We start from the raw sequence: 23027 nt of genomic DNA, 5'->3' as shown, positions 1-23027 counted from the left end.
GTTGTCTGCGTGGCCTTGGAGCCCGAAACATGATCTCCCTTTTGTGTTTCACTAAATTACAACACTGACAGACTGAGGCGCCGGATCGATTCCACTGCAGCTCCGGCCGTTTGCAGGGATAATGAGGAGGGAGATGAAAGTGCTTTTGGTTACAGATCCCATTGTTTTACACATACAGTTAGAAGAAAGATAAACCAGTCCTCAGGTGAGATGAGGAGACGTTCATAAAAGCAAATTTCCATTTTAAATTTCAACCCATGCTCGACTTCTTGGTTCACAGAAAATGATCAGATTAATTGAAATGAATATGTTATCATCCCATCTGCTAATAATTTGATGACGGCTGTTTTTGTTTCCATCAGATGACGGGAAGCTGTCGCTGGATGAGTTCCAGGCGTTCTTCTCCGACGGCACGCTGAACGAGGAAGAGCTGGAGAAGCTGTTTCACACCATCGACTCTGATAACACCAGGTTAGCGCCGTCGCACGGCCGCAGCACGTCGCCACCGAAACACGTTGCATGAAATTTGTCAGTGTGCAGGACATCTTTGTAATGCTGAATGCTTTACTGCACCACCACTTCCTGTTTGAGTCAAATTTTTTTCGAAAAGTCAACTCATGCTGCTGCTTGGCTTGACCGCTCGTGGGAGCATGTTTGTAACTTGAGCTGCAGTCCACGACTCTCAGGTTTTGGCGAGTAAAGAGCCTTCATGAGTACAGGGAGTGCAGAATTATTAGGCAAGTTGTATTTTTGAGGAATAATTTTGTTATTGAACAACAACCATGTTCTCAATGAACCCAAAAAACTCATTAATATCAAAGCTGAATGTTTTTGGAAGAAGTTTCTAGTTTTAGCTATTTTGGGGGGATATCTGTGTGTGCAGGTGACTATTACTGTGCGTAATTATTAGGCAACTTAACAAAAAACAAATATATACCCATTTCTATTATTTATTTTTACCAGTGAAACCAATATAACATCTCCACATTCCCAAATATACATTTCTGACATTCAAAAACAAATCAGCGACCAATATAAGGACACTCAAAAGCCTGCCATCCATGGATTCTGTCAGTGTTTTGATCTGTTCACCATCAACATCGCGTGCAGCAGCAACCACAGCCTCCCAGACGCTGTTCAGAGAGGTGTACCGTTTTCCCTCCTTGTAAATCTCACATTTGATGATGGACCACAGGTTCTCAATGGGGTTCAGATCAGGTGAACAAGGAGGCCATGTCATTAGTTTTCCTTCTTTTATACCCTTTCTTGCCAGCCACGCTGTGGAGTACTTGGACGCGTGTGATGGGAGCATTGTCCTGCATGAAAATCATGTTTTTCTTGAAGGATGCAGACTTCTTCCTGTACCACTGCTTGAAGAAGGTGTCTTCCAGAAACTGGCAGTAGGACTGGGAGTTGAGCTCGACTCCATCCTCAACCCGAAAAGGCCCCACAAGCTCATCTTTGATGATACCAGCCCAAACCAGTACTCCACCTCCACCTTGCTGGCGTCTGAGTCGGACTGGAGCTCTCTGCCCTTTACCAGTCCAGCCACGAGCCCATCCATCTGGCCCATCAAGACTCATTCTCATTTCATCAGTCCATAAAACCTTAGAAAAATCAGTCTGGAGATGTTTCTCGGCCCAGTCTTGACGTTTCAGCTTGTGTGTCTTGTTCAGTGGTGGTCTTCTTTCAGCCTTTCTTACCTTGGCCATGCCTCTGAGTATTGCACACCTTGTGCTTTTGGGCACTCCAGTGATGTTGCAGCTCTGAAATACGGCCAAACTGGTGGCAAGTGGCATCTTGGCAGCTGCACGCTTGACTTTTCTCAGTTCATGGGCAGTTGTTTTGCACCTTGGTTTGTCCACACGCTTCTTGCGACCCTGTTGACTATTTTGAATGAAACGCTTGATTGTTCGATGATCACGCTTCAGAAGCTTTGCAATTTTAAGACTGCTGCATCCCTCTGCAAGATATCTCACTATTTTTGACCTTTCTGAGCCTGTCAAGTCCTTCTTTTGACCCGTTTTCCAAAGGAAAGGAAGTTGCCTAATAATTATGCACACCTGATATAGGGTGTTGATGTCATTAGACCACACCCCTTCTCATTACAGAGATGCACATCACCTAATGTGCTTAACTGGTAGTAGGCTTTCGATCCTATACAGCTTGGAGTAAGACAGCATGCATGAAGAGGATGATGTGGACAAAATTCTCATTTGCCTAATAATTCTGCACTCCCTGTAGTCAGTATCTTACCTGCTGACAGATCAGAGGAGATATCTCTGCTCAACATTCCTCCCTGGTTCTCCAGGGGAATTCATTCTGACTGCTTTCTGTTGCAGGTGAGATGCTGACTCGCACAACTCCTCTCAGGAGAAATCTGAACTCTCCCTTTAACTTTTAGTGTGAAAGAAGCAAATTCACAAAATGTTTTTGTTCATTTGCCAACATACCTCCCAACATGGCCGACCTGTGGTCACATCTCCATCAGCATTTGGTATTTCTGTCTCTGCAGGAGAAAGGTCCCAGTCTGGTCGATGAGAAGCTATCAAAGTTTAGAAGTTTTTTTCCTTTCCAGAAACTAAATTAAGACACTTTTGTGTTACTTTTTAATTCTTGGTTGTTTTTTTGTTTGAGAGAGAATTTTTTCTAATTTTGATCATATCCAACGAGAGACTCGCATAAGGAATTTCATCAAACACAGAGGCGTTTAGGAAGCTCATCCTTGGGTTTGGTTAGAGAAACAATCCGTCTACGTTCTTTAAAAAGCCAAAGCTTGTTTATCTTTTGCTCATTCCTGATTTTATTATTTCAAATAAATCTCCAGATCAGAACGTGATCTTCAGCTTTCGCTGGAGCGGTTCGCAGCCGAGTGTGAAGCAGCTGGGATGAGAATTAGCTCCTTTAAATCTGAGACCATGGTCTTGATTCGGAAAAGGGTAGAAGGTCTTCTCCAGGTCAGGGATGAGGTCCTGCCCCAAGTGGAAGAGTTGAAGTATCTCGGGGTCTTGTTCACGATTGAGGGAAAGCTAGAGTGTGAGATCGATAGGTGGATTGGTGCTGCATCTGCAGTGATGCGGGCGTTTTACCGGTCTGTCGTGGTGAAGAAGAGCTGAGTCAGGAGGCGAAGCTCTCGATTTACCGGTCGATCTACGTTCCTACCCTCACCTATGGTCACGAGCTTTGGGTAGTGACCGAAAGAACGAGATCGCAGATACAAGCGGCTGAAATGAGTTTTCTCCGAAGAGTGGCCGGGCTCTCCCTTAGAGATAGGGTGAGAAGCTCTGTCATTAGGGAGGGGCTCGGAGTAGACTCGCTGCTCCTCCACATCGAGAGGAGCCAGTTGAGGTGGCTCGGGCTTCTGGTCAGGATGCCTCCTGGACGCCTCCCTGGTGAGGTTTTCCGGGCACGTCCAACCGGGAGGAGACCTAAAGGTAGACCCAGGACACGGTGGAGGGACTATGTCTCTCACCTGGCCAGGGAACGCCTTGGGATTCCCCGGAGGAGCTGGCCCAAGTGGCTGGGGAGAGGGAAGTCTGAGCCTCTCGACTTAGGCTACTGCCCCCGCGACCCGACTCCAGATAAGCGGATGAAAATGGATGGATGGATGGATGGATGGACGGATGGAAATAAATCTCCAGTCGCAGCCCGTGAAGCTCAGTTTTCATAACCATCTTCCTACCTCGCTCGTCCCGTCGTACAGGACGTTAACCTTCTGCAGCTGCGGCTTCCTTGCACATCTTTCTTTAATTGGCGTTCATGAAATCGTTTTACTGAGTCTCTATATGATCGGCTCATCAACTCACCCGCCCTGCAGCCTTCCAAGTGCTGACACCGTGAGATCGGAATAATTCAGAGTCTGCTGGTTCATTTACACAACCTCTGACTCAACCTCTGACTCCCGCAGAGGCTGGAGTAAAAGCAGCCCGAGCAGAACGAACGCTGACCTGTTCGAGTTGTTGTGGCGTTAAAACAGGTTGGGTGTATGAATCCTCCTCCAGGCTCGGACGTTTGTCGGTTTATGTGCCTTTAGATCAGCGCAGTAAGTGGACCGTGCAACCGCTGCCCTCTCTGTGGTCTTGGTCAACTCAAAGATGCTGCTGCTTTTACTTCTCCATCTTCTTCTCTGCAGTGGATGCAGGCAGATGAGTTTTAGAGTGAAGTTGTTTCAGCATGTTGGGTCTCTGCATGATCATGTGGCAGCAGATACGCTTATTGATTGGACAGAAATGAGGTTTTAAGTGTTTTGTGTATGAAGCAGGAAGTGGATGGATGGATGGATGGATGGATGGATGGATCACTGGGTGGGAAGACGGGGTGATGTTCTGCAGCTCTGGTTTCCTCTCACATCTGATGTTTAACTCTCCCTTTTCTGTCTGAGTTTCTGTCTCCTGATCTTGAAGCTTTCCTTCAGCTGCCATCCTGCCTTTCACTTTTCCCTCCTCTTCCTCTCCACACGTCGCTCACTCCTGTCTTCTTCTGCCCTTAAATCTGTTTCTGCTGCAAAGGAGGAGGAGAAACCTGACGTTGTTCAGCCCCAATTCAGGGAATGTGTCTCCTAAATGGAGAGCAGACTGCACCTTCAAGGCTGATTAACACTTTTGCAGTTTGTCAGTTGAAGAAATGTGAAATAATTAAAGGCTAATAGAAACTTTAATAAAGTGTGCAGCCTCGTGTGTGAAGGAACGCGCCAGAGCCCAAATTTCCCGGCTGAGTTTATGTTTGACTGTTCTCTTCCATGCAGGAACACCATCTGCACACAAAACTCCTTCAAAGCTGTGTGAAGTTGTCCTGTTTAATGTAAAGCAGACTGTCGGACGCATTTAACGAGTTATTCTGGATCAAATGCAGCTCGTTCACTTTCCAGCTCTACAGTTTTATCATAACTAGCCGGGACGGTCCTCTGGTCCCAGTTAAAAACAACCAGGGGACCTTAAATCCTAATAAAGGGTTTTATTACAGGTCTTATTAACAGTTTACACTTGACCCCTCCCTGGTTTCCTGGGTGATGAAACACATTTTAGGCGATAAATCTCATCTAAACAAGAACCAAACTTAAAATAAACAAATTATTGGAGAAATAAGTGAAAAGATAGTTGAATAAATAAAATACAAGTAGATAACATTTTAAAGTAACTTAGTTGAGTGAACTTTATTTAGATAGCAGCTCAGAAAAAGCAGAGATAAACACGGAGTTCCAGTGGGGAAGCGGAGTCCGGGGACTTTGGGTCGGGCTCCTCATTCTCTGTTGCTGAGGTCACTGTGGTGGTCGAGGCCCCGGGCGAGGATGAGATCCGCCCAGAGTTCCTTAAGGCTCTGGATGTTGTGGGGTTGTGTTGGTTGTGAGGCTCTGCAGTATCTCGTGGACATCGGAGGCAGTTCCACTAACTCAGGGGTCGGCAACCTGTTCCCATCAAAGAGCCATTATTACCCGTTTCCCACAGTAAAGAAAACACTGGGAGCCACAGCAGCCGCGGTGTTGTGGGCGGGGCCTACCCTCAGACAGCAGAGCGCTGCTCACAACAGGGGACAGCAGCCAGTACCGGTCGCTTGTGTACGTCAAAGTTATCTTTCATAAGAAGATAATCAATAAAACGATTTATATAAGGTGGATCCAGAAGTTGTAGCCCGTCTCTGCCGACAATATTTAGATATTTTTCACCCTGTTGGTGGTTTTACTGAGCAGGTGCCACTTTTGTCATACGTTTCTTTTTAAAACATGTTTAGACTGTTCAGAATACAAATCCAGGCTCTGTCACGTTTGATTGTTGTAATTAAACTTTGTAGGTGGGGACGGTCAGAAAAGGATCTGATCAATTTGTTTTTTCCCTCATTTACAGTGATGGAGATAACAGTGCAGTGCGCCTGGCTCTGGTGTTAATCAAGTTTAATTATATCTCTTTGCAACAATTTTCACAAGAAAACAGAACAGTTAAAAGCAGGGCTTGTGTTGACCGGACAGTTCCCATATTTGGCCGTTTATTTTGATGGAGAAAGAATAGAAAGAATTACCCCGACGCATGCAGACGAACTGACATTTTATTCTACGCACATCGCAGATGTAGCTAAATCACTCAAGAAAAGATTCCCAGCTGAACAACTGAGCTGGACATTGCTCAGCGCAGCTCACTGTCAGCGCGTACATAAGGTGCACAGCGAGCTGAAGATGTGGTGATGGGCTTGGAGCGCGTCGCAGAACCAGAGCGCATGCAGGAAGATTCCTCCGACTGAAGCGAGACTTGTCACTTAGAAAATGTTCCCTGAGTATGAAACTTTGGCTGAATAGTGCTTGTTCCTGTCTCCAATGTGGCGACACATCCAGGAGCCGTCTGAGGAGAATCCCAGAATCTCACATCCTCGTCAGCTCAGGAAGCACCTATGATTACGCACAAGCGTGACGCGTCAACCCGGTCTCACAGTAAGACCGGGTTGGACCTGTTCAGGTTTACGCAGACAATCTTTACATTTAGAATTAGCTTACAGATGTAAAATTAATGCAGTAAAAAATAAAGCGTTTTATTTAAATATCCATTCATTATTTTACAAGCACAGAGAGCCGCATCAGATGGATGGAAGAGCCGCATGCGGCTCCAGAGCCGCGGGTTGCCGACCCCCGCACTAACTCCACCATGAAGGGCTTCTCTGCTCTGGCGCTGTCCCTGGTGCTGAACTGCAGAGAGAGCATCCAGGGTGGAGCTGCTCTGGTGGTGAAGCAGGAGACTAGCTACGCCTCATCACATATAGGCAGCGGCCATAACAACGGCCAGAATGACTTTTCTCCGCAGGGTGTCTGGGCTCTCCTTTTAGAGATGTGGTGAGCAGCTCAGTCATCCAGGAGTGGCTCGGAGTAGACCCGCCGCTCCTCCACATCCTCCACATCATGCCGTGTAGTAATCACAGCTGTGTTTTTTCAAAGTGATACTTCACTGGATAATGTTTATGATTACTCCCAACAAGCTTCAGAGCTTTTGAGCTACTCGTGAATGTGGACTCTTATTGTGAAGGATTAAAAGAAGTTCTGAATGATTTCCGCTGCTCCTCTACATCAAGAGAAGCCAGTTGAGGTGCCATCTAGTTGGGAGGCCTTCCTGGTGAGGTTTTCCGGGCACGTCCAACCAGGAGAAGACCCAAAGGAAGACCCAGGACATGCTGGAGGGACTATGTCTGTGTCAGCTGGCCAGGGAACGCCTTAGGATCTGGCCCAAGTGGCTGGGGAGACGGCCTTTCTGCTTAGGCTGCCCCTGCGACCCCACACCGGATAGGCGGATGAAAATGGATGGATGGATGGATGGATGGCAAATTTAGAAGCTGTTGTGTAAAAATAAAGAAAACAATCTAAAACTTATGGGGATGTTTGAAGAAAAGGCCACTTATGATCAAAACAATAAAGAGGATTATAACAATAATAAATCCTTATTCCTATGAATTAAAATAAAATAATAATTTTGTGATAATAAACTGTCCCGAATGGACCTCCAAGGTAAAAATGTCATCATGAATGTAGAAAGAAAACATTCCGTTTTACATTAAATGTAATAAGTTCCTGATGGTAGAGTTGAGTTCATTTAGCTGCAATTAAATCCTTCAGAATTTCTTTTCAGTTGACGTTTGATGAATGTGAGACCAGTTTGAGCTTGTGACGGACCCGAGACGTTCTAGACATGATGAACAATGATCGGTTCTGCACAAACTGAGACTTGAAACACAGATTTGTAACATGAAAATGTGCAGGATGTTTGAAAGAACGTGGCTCTGATGCATGTCAAACAGACGGAGAAGAGGATTTATCTCATGATTTAGTCTCATTACAGCTTTCCAGCTGTTGAAATGAAAGGTTTTGACAACTGCAGAGATAAGACATGTTAAACACGTTCAGCTGGCACATTCATTTCACTAATATCCACTCAGATGAAAGCTCTGTAACGCGACCCGGTCCGGCGGACGGAGACGGAGCTGCATCAGAGTTATTTGTGTTTTATGTGCAGCATCACTTGTCAGCGGGTTAGTGAGGAGATGCACACATGGAGTGTTCCCTCCCTTCTGTTCTCATCATCACTACCATCTCCATCTTTTGGCTGCTTCCTTTTTTCTTCTGTCTAACCTGGAAAGTTTTATTTTCTTGAGCTGCTGACTGACGAGGTTTCCTTTCTAACGGATGTTTTGATGCGTTTCAGTGAGACCGCGTGTTTAAAGCTTTTCTTGTGTTTCTGACTTTTCTCTTTTCCACCTTTTGCTGCTTTCCTTTCTTCCTTCTGGGCTGCGATAGTAACGTAGACACTAAGGAACTCTGTGGTAAGTGCATTTGAACCTCTCTAACCCAGCTTTTCTGTTTTTATTGAAACCTCAGAGTCGATTCATGACTGTAAATCTGTGTTTTTCTGTGTAATCAGACTACTTTGCCAAGCATATGGGAGAATATGAGGGCGTTCTGGCCTCGCTGGAAACACTCAACCTGTCCATCCTCAAAGCCATGGATTTCACTAAGAAGGTAGGAAGGAGTAACAGTGAAGGACGCTGTAGCTAAAGTTAGTTTGTTTTGTCTCATTGGCTTGGGCTGCACCTGGTGGGACATTTAAAGGCACGTTTGCAACTCAGGCCCTGAAGTCATGTATCGCTTTACTGTAATCCACCATTACACCTCAAAACGGATGAGCTAGAGGTGGTTAGCGTTTGTTGTATCGTGTTCATCATGAAAAAGCATAGAGGAAACTAAGAAAAGCTTTATCTGATGAACCAAAACAGAAAAAGAACACCGGACTGAAAGAGGAGCCATACCAGTCAACATGGGGAAAGGGTTTTCTGATTGGAGGGAGCTTGAAGTCAAAGGAGGATTCTAATTGGCTGCAGACCTTGTGATCAAGTTGGGAGTAGGGCAAAAATGTTTGTTTTTACCGCAGTGATTTCAAACCTACCCTAGGGGCTAATGCAGCAAGCCAGATCTGCCTAGTCGCCCTTTAAGCCCCAATTTCTTTAATATTTGACTTAAATACTGGGTGGAGATATTAATGTGCATCAGATGCGTCAGTTTGGTGGGCCAATCACAGCCCTCTATTGGTTTGGTGGGCCTATCACAGCCCTCTGTCGGTTTGGTGGACCTATCACAGCCCTCTGTCGGTTTGGTGGACCTATCACAGCCCTCTGTCGGTTTGGTGGGCCTATCACAGCCCTCTGTCGGTTTGGTGAGCCTATCACAGCCCTCTGTCGGTGTGGTGGGCCTATCACAGCCCTCTGTCGGTTTGGTGGGCCTATCACAGCCCTCTGTCGGTTTGGTGAGCCTATCACAGCCCTCTGTCGGTTTGGTGGGCCTATCACAGCCCTCTGTTGGTTTGGTGGGCCTATCACAGCCCTCTGTCGGTTTGGTGGACCTATCACAGCCCTCGGTTGGTTTGGTGGGCCTATCACAGCCCTCTGTCGGTTTGGTGGGCCTATTACAGCCCTCTATTGGTTTGGTGGGCCTATCACAGCCCTCTGTCGGTTTGGTGGGCCTATCACAGCCCTCTGTCGGTTTGGTGGGCCTATTACAGCCCTCTATTGGTTTGGTGGGCCTATCACAGCCCTCTGTTGGTTTGGTGGGCCTGTCACAGCCCTCTGTTGGTTTGGTGGGCCTATCACAGCTCTCTGTTGGTTTGGTGGGCCTATCACAGCCCTCTGTCAGTGTGGTGGGCCTATCACAGCCCTCTGTTGGTTTGGTGGGCCTATCACAGCTCTCTGTTGGTTTGGTGGGCCTATCACAACCCTCTGTCAGTGTGGTGAGCCTATCACAGCTCTCTGTTGGTTTGGTGGGCCTATCACAGCCCTCTGTCAGTGTGGTGGGCCTATCACAGCTCTCTATTGGTTTGGTGGGCCTATCACAGCCCTCTGTCGGTTTGGTGGGCCTATCACAGCCCTCTGTCGGTTTGGTGGGCCTATCACAGCTCTCTGTTGGTTTAGTGGGCCTATCACAGTCCTCTGTTGGTTTGGTGGGTGGATGTTACGGCGACTGAGCGTGAATGAGATGACGACGGCTCATTTGAAACTGCTTTGGTATCGGTGTTGAATAGTTGCGATTTTGGGTTTTGCTTTGAGTCAAGAGCAGTTAGAGGTACTTAGGTCCTTCATTTAGAAAAATGATGCGTTTGCCTCTTCTGGCGGATTGCCCTGTTGACTGACATGTTTATGTTTATTTATTTGGCAGTCGCTTTTATCCAAAGCAGCTTACAATTTATAACCTATAGGGCGTGTTGTGATCTGTGGGGGAAACCGGAGTACCCGGAGGAAACCCACGCATGCATGGGGATAACACGCAACTCCACGCAGAAAGGCCACAGCCGAGTTTCGAACCTGCAACCTTCATGCTGCGAGGCAACAGTGCTAACCACTGCGCCACCATGCAGCCCTTAGTCGTGATTATGTCTTGCTGGTCGTTGTCCAATAGCATGCGGAGACAACTGGTTATAGGAAATAGGATGCTTGCCAGGCCACGTTATTCTGATAAAAGGTTGAAATACCCTGACTGTGCCACTAGGAGGCGTCAGCACCCACATTTGCAACATATCAAAAAACAGAACATTTTCTGCGTCGCTAAAGATTCTGCCCAACGTTTTCCTCGATGCTTTTCATTATCGTGCCGTTTCATCTCAGATTTGATCCGTTTTGTTTAGAGGCGACAGAATCGGGGCGATCGGAGACAAACGTAGACAACGCTTTTAAAACAGCTGGTTTTGTTTCTGATAAAGTTGTAATACACACTTAAAGTCTGCAGAGCCATTAGTCAAGGCCACTTTATAGGATAACAAAAGACTTTCTGAAGCAGTGATTTTTTTTTTTGCTCGCTGCCGTTTGTAAAAGTCCTTGAGTTTTGTAAAGAAAATGTTCTGCAAGTTGATCCTAAAGCTCGTTCAATGTATTAGACAAATTTAAATGCAAGCGCCGTGAACCTCATCACATAACTGGGATTAAAGCAGATTGACATAAAACCCCACGACTCCCTTTCAGAGGCGAGTTTGAGCTGCTGGTTTTCAGGCACAGATATGAAAGATTAAAGTCTGAAACAAACCTTCGTAATAAGAACCTAAATGAGCTTTTAATCAAAAATAATTTCTGTAGAGTCTCTGTAAACGGGTCCAGACAGAACAGGACAGAACATAAATAGCTGTTCGATGGAGTCTGAGCTGCAGTTGAAACTGTGATTATATATTATTAGAGGTAATTATATCCAAGCAGGTGTGGTTTTCTAACAGCCTTTTGTATCTTCTCGGCGAGCGGTTTGTTCGCCCAACAGCTGACGTTTGAAACCCAACAGAAGGTAGATGTCTGCATCTCTCTGTCTGCAGTAGCTCCAGCTCCTGACGGCGTGTCCTGCATGAGCAGAAGTTACTCGTCCACAAACGTCTACAGGACGTGCAGCTCGGCGCATGCCGAGTGTGTTCCCACAAATCAGCCCTAACGATGTGGTGGTGTGCGTCGGGGGGGGGGGGGGGGGGGGGGTCTGTTTGTTAGAGCTGCAGAACAATGGGATGTCAAGTTTCTCTTACGGACTCTGCCTCAGTGTGAGAGGGAGAGAGTGAGTGTGTAGCTTCTGGAAAATGGAATTATGTCATCCCGGTTTTCGCCGTGTGCTATTTATAGCCTCTGGTCCGCAGCCACACCTCCTTCATTCACGTTGGAGTATTTGTGTCTGTATCTCTATCCTCCAGCTTTCTTATCTGCCTCTTAGCTGCAGGCCAGTCAGCAGAACACACACACACACACACACACACACACACACACCCTCCCTCTGTTGAGTTTCTCTCTAATGAACATCCTTTGTTTAATCAGTTCAGTCTTTCTTGTTCCTCTGCTGTATCACTCGTGCTCTTTTCTTCTAGATCTCATGTACACTGACCGTATCTCAATTAAACACACACACACACACACACACACACACACGCTCATTACGGTTTTCTGCAGTAAGCCAAAGGTAGCTCTGATGTGGATCTAAATGCGTTTTTGTGTTATTTTCATACATCTTAAAGGTTCCAGATCGTGCTATTGTAAACCTTTCAGAGCAAAGGCAGGCACAATATATGATCAAATATAACTGTTGGCCCTACTGAGATGTCGTTTATCTTACATGTGCGTTATTCTCATCAGCCTGGATTACTAACCGGAAATGAAACGGTCCATTTCAGTGAAGCTCCGCCCACGCCCGCTCTACAACAGCGTCTTAAACCCGGTTTCTGCTTCTGTGTCGGCTCCACGAGGGAGAGGCGCACGTTGTTTTGGCCTTAGTAGTCCAGAAGTTAAAGCACCTGCCTTTTGTCTTATTTTGCCATGTCCTGGTGCGAACCCTGACGCGGGTCCTGGCGCGGGTCCTGACATGAACCCTGGCGCGGACCCTGACGCGGGTCCTGGTGCAGGTCATGACACAGGCCCTGACGCTGATGTGGACCCTGATGCGGATGCTGACGCAGATGCTGACGTGGACCCTGGAGCTGGCCCTGACACGGGTCCTGACGCGGGTCCTGGTGCAGGTCATGGCACGGGCCCTGGCCCTGGCCCTGACTTGGACCCTGATGCGGACCCTGACGCGGGTCCTGGTGCAGGTCCTGGCACGGGCCCTGGCCCTAACATGGACCCTGATGCGGACCCTGACGCGGGTCCTGGTGCAGGTCCTGGCACGGGCCCTGGCCCTAACATGGACCCTGATGCGGACCCTGGCACAGACCCTGACGCGGGTCCTGACGTGGACCCTGACGCGGGTCCTGACGTGGACCCTGACGCGGGTCCTGACGTGGACCCTGACGCGGGTCCTGGCACACATTTACTTATTGATTTACTCAGTTCACCTCACACGGACTCACGCTGGCTAAATAAACACAGACAGTAAAAAAAACAGATTAGTCCTTATATTTGAAACAGTTTACCACTAAAGGATTGGAAACATCATACTAAGTGTAGCTAAAATAGAAGAAAAAAGTTTCTGCTCAGACCTGGAGGCGAACTGGTGCATAACAGCATACCAGTAAGTTACTCTAACCACTAGACCACCGAGTAAGGCAGTAACCACCTAACACACACGTCCAGAACATCCACTCTGGTACCGCTGGAGGTTTAAAGCAGTCATCTCTGACATGATGGTCAAATTCTCAACTGCAGCATGAAATCAACAGCTCTGCTCCTAACTAGGAACTAGGAGAAGGTGGGCGTTAGTGAGCTACTTCCTAGGGAGGCGGGTTTCAGGTCTAGCTTCAGGGAGAGGAGCAGATCCTGATGACGCACTTAGTTTCCGTCAAGGCTTTTGCAGGCCTTTCAAAATAAAACTGAATTTGCAGCTGAGACAGGAAAATGCATGGCTGCAGACAAAAATGGTTACCAGTCACATGGTAAAAGGCTCTGAAATGTTTTTTCCATGTTCTGCAACTTTTAAATCAACCTAAATATAGTTTCAACACGTTTTCTAGTAAATATTTGATTAGTAAGAATTCTTTTTTTTTACATCGTTGAGTCTCTAATGTATTTTAAACTTTAGGAGTTAAGAGGCAGCAGATTTATGTTTATTGGAAGAAACAGAGTTGTGTTACAGAAGCTTTTAGCCGCGGTTCTGCAGCCACTCTGACGCTGGCATCGGGATCCTGCTCTCGGCTTTGATAAACGATCCTTGTCCATCTCCTCTGCAGGTTTTATGTGTTTTATCACAAGTCTGAGCTATGAATTAGACCTTGATGCATACGGAATACCCGGGCCTGTATCTGCAAGTTCTGGACCTACTGGGGAGCATTTTGGATTTCCTTGAGTTCTTAAGACTTTAGACTCTTAGAAATCATCCGAACTACAGCAGGTCATCTGGAGGTTTACAGAAAGCTTAGTTCAGTCTATTATTGCAGGACTCATCTCCTGCAGGTGTCAATTCCTGTAGTTTCATGCCTTGCTGACTTTGGTTTCAAGTGGCGAGTCGGCGCTTATCGGCTCTGCAGAAGGAGGAATGACAGCTGAACAGCCACAGGACTGGTGGTGATGTCAGTCGTCTCCAGGAGGAAACCGGGTATTCTCCACATCACTGATCTGTTTGATATGAAACAAGAGGAATAAAGAACCCCTCAGTGGTTGTTTGTTTCAGGCTTTTGTGTGTCGTTCACGTAAAAACGGTAGAAAATCTGGTGTGAGGGTGCAGAGTGGGTGGAGTTAAAAGACGGCGTGACATTAGTTTGAGCAGACGGCTGCAGCCGGAGCGCTGATCCCATCAGAGGCCAGTGAGAATTGATTATTTCACATCCACCTGGATGAATTCAGACAGAGCAGGAGTCGGAAGGGAAGACCAAAGTTTCACCCGGCGGTTACGCGCTCCACCGTGCAGAAGTGTTTTTAAGGGGTTTGGTCTTCGCCCAGGGGCCGGTTGAAAATGAAAATGGCTCTGCGGCGCTGGAGCAACCTGCCAAGTCCTCGCAGGGAGGATGAATAACGCAACTTGGCTGCAGGCTGCTCCTGAAATAAAGCATGTTAAAGGATCGAAAAAAAGTCTTTTCAGCTCATTCATTTTCACAGAAGAGATCAATCTCAAGAGCAGAAGATGCTGACATGTAAGCGATGCGTGTGGACAGCCTGCTGGAGAGGGGGGGGGGATATTGATACTCTGTGGGTCACTATCACTCATTAAAGCTCCATTCCTCATCTCAAAGGGGGAGCCGGCACCAATAACTCATGCAAATGCGGTATTTCCATTCACCTAATGCAGAGCTCCTGTAGCTGTCAAGAGTCTCTTGACTTCAATCAGCTGATCCTAAAGTGATTACTGAATTTAAATCAACTCTGACCTTACAGTCAGTCAAGGAGTCTGCTTTAATCATCTGGCTGAAAGACCAAGTCGAACCATCTTTCAGGATAAGGACAGCGCTCTTTTCTTCTTTAAATTTACTTTTATATACATTCAAAAATAATTTAATGGCGGAAAGATGATAAAATGCAGCCGAAGTCGTGAAATTGTTTCTCAGTTTCGAGTTTGTCTGCCGTTAAACTCTTACCTTCGCCTGTCGCTCCCTCCTGCATCCCATTGTCGCCTCACCTCATCCCTTTTTTTCATGTTGCCATGGCGATGGTTGCCATAGAGGTGGGAAACTTTAGGGGACTGTTGTCATGGATACAACTTGAGTTGATGTCAGTCTGGCCTGGCTTTCTGGAACAAAAGGGAAGGGAAGTCTTGCAGAGTTTTGTCTCCGTGAGCAGATCTGGTTGTTCAGCGTCAGAAGGACAACGGTGGTTCGGCGGTCTCCCCTGGTTTTGGTTTCAGTTATTTGCAGCATCTGTGAGAGAGTTTTCTAACAGACGGCCTCCTCACGTGTTTGTTTTTACGTTTTTGGTTGTCAAACCTCCCGAGTGTCCCATCGCTCCGGAGGAGTTTTGTCCCGCTCGTCTCTGCAGAATCGTCTGAATTCTCAGGGTTTTCCAGCGCGACTGACCTGTTTCAGGTTAAAGGTCAGACCTTCTGCTTCATGGTTTTCTGCGAGAGAGCAGGCCCAGACGATCACACCACCGCCAGATGGAACAAGATGTCTCAGTCCACAGGTCATTTACCCAGGAGTCTTTGAGGTCATTGAGATTGTTACGACCTCAACCTGGTCTAGGATCCTGGGAGGCCTAACACAGAAACATGAGTGTGGATAAAAACGTTCTGACACCGAGTCACAACCAAAGAAGTAGTTTTATTAACAAAAAGCATCCCTAAGGGAGAAAACCTGGTTAATAAAACAAAGGGAGTTTTCATTTATGCTGCAGTAACAAAAACGGAGGACTTAAGTAACTTAAAGAGCACTAAAATGAGAACTAAAACTCTCTGGTTCCAAAAAGGAAAACCAGGAATGAAAGAAGCTTGCCCGGAGACCTTACCCAGAAAGTCCACTGGTGAACTAACTCACCCACACAACCAAAAGCTCTGCCAAGAGCAAGGGAAGACCAAGTCTCACAACCTGAAGGTTTTCCCAAGCAGGTGGAATCTTAAACCATCCGGGGGCAACTATGAATTCCCAAAGTTCTCTAACACGTCTCTCTCTCTCCTGTCCTCCTCTCCAGTCCTCTCCTTCAGTCCTCCTTTTCCATTCAGTGCAGCTGTGATTTCTATCTGCTCCAGCCGGGAGTTTTCCTGATGCGAATCAGCTGCGTGAGTGTGGCCGGGCGCTCTCCAGGGTGCTGACCATGGTGCTGAAACGGAGCGGAGTAGAAGTCGGGCGCTGGGGAACTCAGGGCTCGTAACAGAGATGTTGTTGGTGGATCATAAGACTTTGGAGTGTTTTTAGTCAGCGGAGGTCTTTAGTGAGTCCTGCGTGGCTTTTAGATGTTTTGATTGTAGCGTAGATAATCTACATACTAGGATTTAACACTGTTTGCTATCAGCTTTGTTAGATCCTGAGAAAGATCAAACAATATTAGCATGTGAAGCTATATCATGTGTAAATATCCAGGGTATTCATACAATCGATAAAAGTTCATACACCAACCTGCTTGGTCTATATTTAATCCAAAGATTAATATTTAATTTAAGAAATTTGATTAATAGCAAAAGTTCATTTATCAAACAGAAGACTTAATGGAATCTTTAGTCGCTACATGATGCTCAGTTTATTTATACAGCAACAAATCACAACCAAAGTTGCCTGAAGGCACTTCACAAGGTAAATGTCCCAACTGACTTCTGGTTCGTTATTCCATCTAGTTAAGAGTTTCCTCTATAATAAACCCCGGCAGATGTCAGAGTCTTCACTGCAATCCAAATAATACGCAAGCATGTAGCGACTGTAGAGAGGAAAACTCCCCTTTAACAGGAAGAAACCTCCAACAGAACCTGGATCAGCAGAACGGGCCATGCTTGCTGCTTTTTGAGACCTGGGTGGAAATAGACTGGACCTGATAAACGTGTTTGCTTGTGGTTTAACGGATTTAGATGTTTCACTTGCATCAAGGTTGGTCTGGGTAGATTTACTTCCTTAATAAAGGAAATCATCATATGAAAGCTGTTATTCATATGTTTGTTTGCTGGCCGGAAACATTTATCATTCTGATAAAGGAAAAAAAAAATCAGAACACTGAGGAGCTGAATATTCCTCACAGCAGTGTAGATATATCAGCGAGGAGTTCCAATAATGAATAATCCCAATCTCCCACATTTCTGCTTCCTCATTTTCCCAGATTGCCTCATGGAGTGACTTTGACCGAAAGCGTATAATCCACAGGGACGGAGTCGTGTTGTTTTAAGGATTTATCTTATTTTCTACTTCTGAAAGCTTTGATGGCGCTATCGGAGTCAGAAGTGGATCCAGAAAGCAATTTTAATTGGCTTTCCATAAGTGAAGATAAAAAAAAATGTCCTCCCACGAGGTGTGTGTGTGTGTGTGTGTGTGTGTGTGTGTGTGTGTGTGTGTGTGTGTGTGTGTGTGTGCGTGTGTGTGTGTGTGTGTGTGCGTGCGTGCGTGTGTCTTCTCTGCTCCTGTAAAGACGCGGCGTTTCCTCGTTGGCGTTTGAGTTTTTCAGTCCTTCATGAAATGAGCAGCCGACCTCTGCTGACGACTCTGGATTAAACTTTTAGACTGAAAACAAAAATGAATGTGAAATGATATTTTGCTGTGACTAAACTCAAGGGTTCAGCTCACCTTTGCTCCTTCGTCATCATCCTCCTCCCATCCTTTCTGTCTCAGATGATGAAGATGATGAGGATCGGGGTGGGGTCGGGGTACTCCAACGTAATTTACGTTGGGCTTTTGAAGTTTAACTAAACGTTCTGCTTTACGGAACCAAGTTTAATTCATTTTAAATTATAAAATGAGCCAAAGTTTATTATCAGTATCAAGGTTCATGCAAAAAAATTCTCTAATTGTAATAAATTACTGTATAACTAAACTGTTAAAGCCTTATGCCTCAGGTCCACACGCCTGAACCTTCTAGAAGTTCCAAAGACCAGATATAAAAGTGGAGGTGATCGCTCCTTCCAGACTTTGGGATGATCTTCCTTTATCCTTACGTAGCATCGACAGTCTGGACACCTTTAAAAAGCAGCTAAAGGCCCTTTCTGCTGTGACCTAAACCTTTTATTTTTTATTTTTAACTCAGATTTGTAATATTTCATCTGTTTATGAGATTTAAAAATGTTAAGACTTTACATTTTCTGATGTTAGTCCAGTTCTGATTTGAGATCATTATGATTTTATGACATTGTTTGATTTTGTTTTGATCTACTGATTGTGAAGCACTCTGTGGTTCTATGCCTGATGAGTGCTGTATAAATAAAATTTACTTACTAAAGCAACTCAAAAAATACAAAAATGATCACATGGATCAAAAACCATTTTTGTTTTTTTAAACACAGATACGTTTTTTTCTTTACCTAGCTGACGTTTCGTTTGCGGCTGCAAACATCCTAACACAACACGACAAACACATACAACACGCTTTAAAGACCTGCGGATACCCGACATGGGCCATAAACGAAGGAAAACTTCAAACAACAACAGAAAGAAAAGAACAACCAAAGCAAAGAACCGGAAACCCAGAAAGACAAGAACCAAAACCAGTGATAACCCTACCATACATCAGAGGCATAACAGAAAAAATAAGAGCAACAATGAAAAAACACAACATAAACACACCAACAAAGCCATACACAACAGTTAGAAACAGACTAGTACACCCAAAAGACAAGATACCAGCTGGACTTAAATGTGGAGTCGTTTAGGAAATCCCATGCAAACTCTGCAATAAAACATACGTAGGAGAAACCGGACGCCAACTCAACACACGAACAATAGAACATAGAAAGGAGTGTGAGAAAGAAACAAGTCCAAGACACACAAGAGCAGCAAATTAAGAAGCAGAAAGCACAATAAAGAAGTCAGCCGTAACAGATCACTGCACAAGAGAAAACCATATAATGGACTGGGACAACACAAGGATCATAAACACCGAACAACAGAAATACAGAAGATGGATAAAAGAAGCTATCAAGATAAGGAGACGTGGATGTGGGACCATGAACAGAGACTATGGAGTTTACTTATTGGATCGCGCATGGGACTGCATCATCGGAGAGGGGAGAGCGGGCAGCAGAGGGCGACAACGTCCTCTGCTGCCCGCGGATAAACGGAGTAGGAAGTGACGCCACCATCAGCGTCAGCTCTGAGGAAGTTCGCAGCCGCAAACGAAACATCAGCAAGGTTAAGAAAAACCTTATCTGTGTTTAAAAAGAACCAAAAATGGAGTTTGAAGACAAACACAGCAAGAACTGCGCAGTGGTTAGAGCTGTTGCCTTGCAGCAAGAAGGTCCTGGGTTCGCTTCCCAGCCTGGGATCTTTCTGCATGGAGTTGGCATGTTCTCCCTGTGCATGCGTGGGTTCTCTCCGGGTACTCCAGCTTCCTCCCACAGTCCAAAAACATGACTGTTAGGTTAATTGGTCCGTCCAAATTGTCCTTAGGTGTGAGTGCGTGTGTGCATGATTGTTTGGGCTGCATGGTGGTGCAGTGGTTAGCAATGTTGCCTCGCAGCACGAAGGTCGCAGGTTCGAAACTCGGCTGCGGCCTTTCTGCGTGGAGTTGCGTGATCTCCCCGTGCGTGCGTGGGTTTCCTCCGGGTACTCCGGTTTCCCGCACAGATCACAACACGCCCTATAGGTTATAAATTGTAAGTCGCTTTGGATAAAAGCGTCTGCTAAATAAATAAACATAATAAACATAAGAACGTACAAACGATCACATGGATCAGTTTTGGTAAAAAAAAAAAGCAACCAGAAGTATCTTTAATGTCTCCTGTCTCTGTTTTACCTCTGAAACAAACCAAAGACATTTTTGCTCGAAATCTAAGGATTAATAATCTCTATTGATGTGGATTAAATACATTTATGTATCAGTCTGCCATCTAATATTGAAATAGTCATCAGTGTTCTCCATCCGAATAACTTTAATGATGCGGTTACCGTGGTAACAGCAGCTGAAGGCAGGAGAGATCTCCTGTGTTAGTTTACTCTGCTGCTGTAGAGGAAATGAGACTTTAGTTTCTTTAGTTTTAAAAATAAAATAAATCATCAGCTGTTGGTGATTTATGACTTTTAAAGCTTTTATTCAGCAGAAGAACATTTGGGGCAAATCTTAGAGCACTCAGATACTCTCTCGTTCATACAAGTATTGTTTTTCCGTTTTTGTTTCTTGTGTAAAATTCTTTAGTTCATCATTATGTTTAATTAAACCGAAGAAAATGTTGGCTGAGAAAAGACCTCTACTGTAAATTAGTGGTTAGGTTGTAAAATAGGACATTGATTTGAGGTTTTATCTTCTAAAATATTAATCATTCATCACTTTTCCGTAGCATCTTTCTCGCCAACCCCTAAAGCATCAAGTCAACATCTTGGTAAAACAAATTTAGTGTTTGAATATGTTTATCAGACTGAAGTTGAGAATTTGAAGCTTTTATTCAGCTACTGGTTCCAGTAGAAAAAATACCTTCTCATTAAAAATGAAATTGATTTTAGCTTTAGCTTCACCATAGCTTAAGAAACGCAGACGTTGAAGGTGCAAAGCTGCTCAGTTTCACGATTTGACGTCAAAAATGTAAAAAAAATTTAAACATGGAAATGTTTTTATTGACTCACTGAAAATAAAAATATATTTTTTATATAATTGATAAAAAATTCAAGGATGCATTCATATTATAATGCAGATTATTATCCAAAGTGGCTAATTGGTACCAACCTGACGCAGACCCCTCAAGCTCCCGTCTTCATGAGCTCCTTGGTAACCATGGTAACAGATGCTGCTGCTGTATGTGTGAAAGTAGCTGGGAGAAGATGTCAAGTGATGGACTTTAATAGTAAGGAAAAGTTTTGATTGAGGGTTAAAGCAGACCGAACAAAGGGCAGGAAGGATGGAGGGAGAGGAGGAACGTTTGTGGGTGGAACCATAATGAAGGGAGATCAGACACGGGAGGAGGAGGTGATGGAGGTCAGAGACGAGGCTTGACATCTTTCTCCCAGCTGCCATCGCTGCTCTGCTGCGCCGTCGCTGAGACTGATTACACGGTTTTGTTTCAGCGTTCAGTTGGTGAGACGGTCGCTGCTCAAACTCTGCTTCACGTTTCATGGTCACATTTCTGTGATAGGATGATGAAGCTGCCAACGAGTTGGGGTCATGGCAACCGGCTCTAAGCAGTTATTGGTTGTTGATCTGGGAGAAGGATGTTATTGTGGAAGTTGACCAGTTGAAGTGGACATTTATTACAAACTCCACAAATCTTAAGTTGGTGGTTATGGATGAAAATAAGTAAGCCTTTTAAAGTCTTTGTCCATCTACAGTGCAGCTAGCTCCATTCAAATGGCCACTGCGGCTAATCCACCTCAGTAAACACAAACGGTGGACCGTAAATGTTGAATGTTTTATTTTTCTTGCGGTGTTCAGTTTTAAACCGGTGATATCCAACCGTGGGATCCATTCTGAGTCAATAAACACAAGTCGTAGGATCAGAAGTTTAAATAAATGTGAAAAACACCTAAAACTGTTAAAATATCCTCTGTGCTTTTCTTTGTGATAATTCTGCTCTTCTTTAATTATGTTTGGAGTACAAAGTGTCTGATGGTTCCGCTTTGTGTTTCAGAACCTGCAGGTTTGTGCACTCGTGTTTTAAACTGCTTTTTGCCAAAGTTAAGGTCAGGACCCACTCTGGGAGATTCTAGCGAAGTTCAAGGGTCTTAAGAAAACCTCCAAAAACCACAAATTTAATAAAAAATAGAGAGATTGCCTTCCTGATTGGGCCAAACAAGTAGAACTCCCTTTCTAAAAGGAAGATGGTCTTAGGCTGCGTTTGTGTCCCCAATCGTATTTATTTATTTATTAGTCAGCACTAAAACGTCCGAAATTTCCTGCCGGGTTAGGGTTTCATACTTTTTAAATACCTTTTAAAGGTTCCAGATCATGCTGTTTCAAACCTTTGAGAGCAAACGCCGGCACAAAATATGATAAAATATAACTGTTGGCCCTTTTGAGATGTCGCTCATCTTACATGTGAGTTATTCTTATCAGCTTGGATATATAACCGGTGCTCTTATCCGTCAGCTGTTCTGTCGATGTTCAGATTCCCTCCTGCTTTGTTTCTGTTGTAGCCATTAGCAAACCGTGGCTGAACGACACAAGTGTCCATAAGGCCTGACGGATTGGATTCAGACAAAATGAATGGAAGCTCTGCTGCACAATTCCAGTTACAGCAGGAAGATCATTTTCCGCCTGATCCTCCCGTTCCGACAATGTTAGTGATGCGCCTGTTTATCATAACGGCTCTAAAGATAATTTTATGAGATGTTCCTGCCATGTGTGGTGTGCTAAGAGCGCTCCAGTCTGCTTGGAAGGACATCGGCACCGTTCTGATCATAGATCAAACATTTCAGAGACAAACCTGTGTTCCGTGTGTTGAATGTGAAGTGGAGCCAATCAGAAAGTGAGTTGATATAAGCCCGCTACGTGCACCTTCTCAGCCATGTTTGCTCACTCCGAAGTCTTGTTTCATCTCACAAGATTTTCCATCTGACCAGCGAGTGGTTTTTGCCGTGTGGCTACACATCTGTGACCAAAACTGGTATATCTGTGATTTTTCTTTACCACCACGTGTGGTCTCTCATGCTTTGACAAACATTTGATCATTTTTAAGTGATACTAGGCAGTTTTGCTGCTTTAGCGCCCTCTAGTGTCCGTTTGTAGAAGCGAAACCAAAACCCCTCTCCTCGCTGTGCGTTCGTCCTTTTAACACCTTCATCCAACAGCTGAAGCTCCCAGCATTGCTAAGTGTCTACAGGAGTGATTCATCACTAAATGAAACAAATCGGCTGTGTTCATGATGTAAAACATGCAGGAGACGTGCTGGAAGCAGACTGCAGCTCCAGGTTTGTCAGCTAAATTTTTTTTATCTAAATCCCAACAGAGCGGACCAGCAACTGTGAAGTTGCAAGTGCGATATTCTGGCCACAGGGGGGGATAGGGGCTGGGTGGCCTTTCATTATCCCTGAAAAAGGTCATTTTGGCACATGTTGGCTCAAGATAATGATTTAAAA

General features: G+C 45.1%; 1 protein-coding gene across 2 annotated transcripts in view; it reads left to right on the top strand.

Annotated features, from left to right (window-relative positions):
• The window catches only part of necab2 (N-terminal EF-hand calcium binding protein 2), a 146731-nt gene that overhangs the window by 39974 nt on the left and 83730 nt on the right, over positions 1 to 23027 (top strand). For both annotated transcript variants that reach the window (XM_015965212.3, XM_015965211.3), the window contains exons 3-5: positions 363 to 471; positions 8267 to 8292; positions 8391 to 8488. In XM_015965212.3, the coding sequence (XP_015820698.3) occupies positions 363 to 471; positions 8267 to 8292; positions 8391 to 8488 (233 nt within the window). The remainder of the gene's footprint in view (positions 1 to 362; positions 472 to 8266; positions 8293 to 8390; positions 8489 to 23027) is intronic.

The sequence above is a fragment of the Nothobranchius furzeri genome, chromosome 4 (genome assembly GCF_043380555.1).
Source record: "Nothobranchius furzeri strain GRZ-AD chromosome 4, NfurGRZ-RIMD1, whole genome shotgun sequence".
Taxonomy (NCBI): Eukaryota; Metazoa; Chordata; class Actinopteri; order Cyprinodontiformes; family Nothobranchiidae; genus Nothobranchius; species Nothobranchius furzeri.
The sequence above is the reverse complement of the archived record's forward strand: the minus strand, read 5'-3'. Positions and strand labels throughout refer to the sequence as shown.